General features: G+C 45.3%; 1 protein-coding gene across 1 annotated transcript; it reads right to left on the bottom strand.

Annotated features, from left to right (window-relative positions):
• Window positions 1-216: 216 nt before the first annotated feature.
• On the bottom strand, window positions 217-1,067 carry LOC144219088 (olfactory receptor 2D2-like). The gene is given in 2 exon segments (XM_077749061.1): window positions 217-252; window positions 255-1,067. Coding segments are annotated over 2 exon segments (849 nt in total).
• Between the last annotated feature and the right edge of the window lie 252 nt (window positions 1,068-1,319).

Raw genomic sequence — 1,319 nt, 5'->3', positions numbered from 1 at the left:
GCTAGATGAAGGATGGAGGGTGGGTCCACAACAAGGCCCAAGGACCTTACAATATTCCAATCTTGCTAAGGGAGCTACTCAGCAAGTCTTATAAGTAAGGAGCCAAGAGGGTCTCACTGGCAGTGGAAGATTTCAAGCCTGCATGAGAAATTCCTTGTGGCTACTTTCCTCAGAGCTCCCTTCACATCCTTGTTTCTCAGGCTATAGATGAGGGGATTAAGCATGGGTGTTATCATTGCATAGAACACAGACACCAGTTTTCCCTGTTCTTTGCAAGACTTTGGAGTCATGTAAGTGACAATCGCTGACCCATAAAAAAGGATGACCACCATGAGATGGGAGCCACAGGTAGAGAATGCCTTAAGCCTCCCCACACCTGACTTCATCCTGACCACAGTTACAATGATGTGACTATAGGATACTAGAATTAGGGAAACAGGTATGAGGAGAATCACAACACCCATGAGGAAAATGACCATCTCAGAAGTGCGAGTGTCTGTGGATGCCAGGATCAACAGCGCAGGGGCCTCACAAAAGAAATGAGCAATACTATTGCTGCCTCGGTAGGGTAGACTTAGTGTAAAAGTAGTATCCACCACAGACACCAGAATGCCGCTGGTCCATGATCCTGCGGCCAGCTGGACACACACCCTCCAAGTCATGATGCTAGGGTAATGCAAAGGGTTGCAGATGGCCACATACCGATCATAGGCCATCACTGCCAGAAAGGCACACTGGGTACACCCAAAAATGAGGAAGAGTAGAAGCTGAGCTGCACAACGTGTGAATGAAATGACCTTCTTCTGGGAATGCAGGTGGACTAGGGCCTGCGGAACGATGTTGGTAGAAAAACAGAGGTCAGCCAGAGATAAGTTGCAGAGGAAAAAATACATGGGTGTGTGAAGCCGGGAGTCAATCTGAACAAGGCACATGAGAAGTAGATTTGCAAGCACAGTGACAAGGTAGACACCCAGGAATAAAATGAATAGCAACTTCTGGGTGTGTGGGTCATCAGAGAGTCCCAGAAGGAGGAATTCTGTCACCTGTGTTTGATTTGCTTCTCTCATAGTTTGTCTCTTTTTTCAGTAAGAAGTCACTACGTGCTAACCGTAGGTCCATATAACCTATAAAACTATATAATTTAGATTTGGAGGGCTTCAGAATTGCCCTCAATCACTACTGACCATTACAAGAATCCCCTTTTTATAGCCCATGATCACGCTGCTTTAGTTGGAACATTTTCAGTGTTGCAAAACTTAATACTTCTAAGACTGTGCATTCATTTTTAGTGTCATCTGCAAATGTAGAGTAGATCAAAA

This window comes from Crocuta crocuta, unplaced genomic scaffold (assembly GCF_008692635.1).
Source record: "Crocuta crocuta isolate KB4526 unplaced genomic scaffold, BGI_CrCroc_1.0 C28632714, whole genome shotgun sequence".
Lineage (NCBI taxonomy): Eukaryota > Metazoa > Chordata > Mammalia > Carnivora > Hyaenidae > Crocuta > Crocuta crocuta.
The sequence above is the reverse complement of the archived record's forward strand: the minus strand, read 5'-3'. Positions and strand labels throughout refer to the sequence as shown.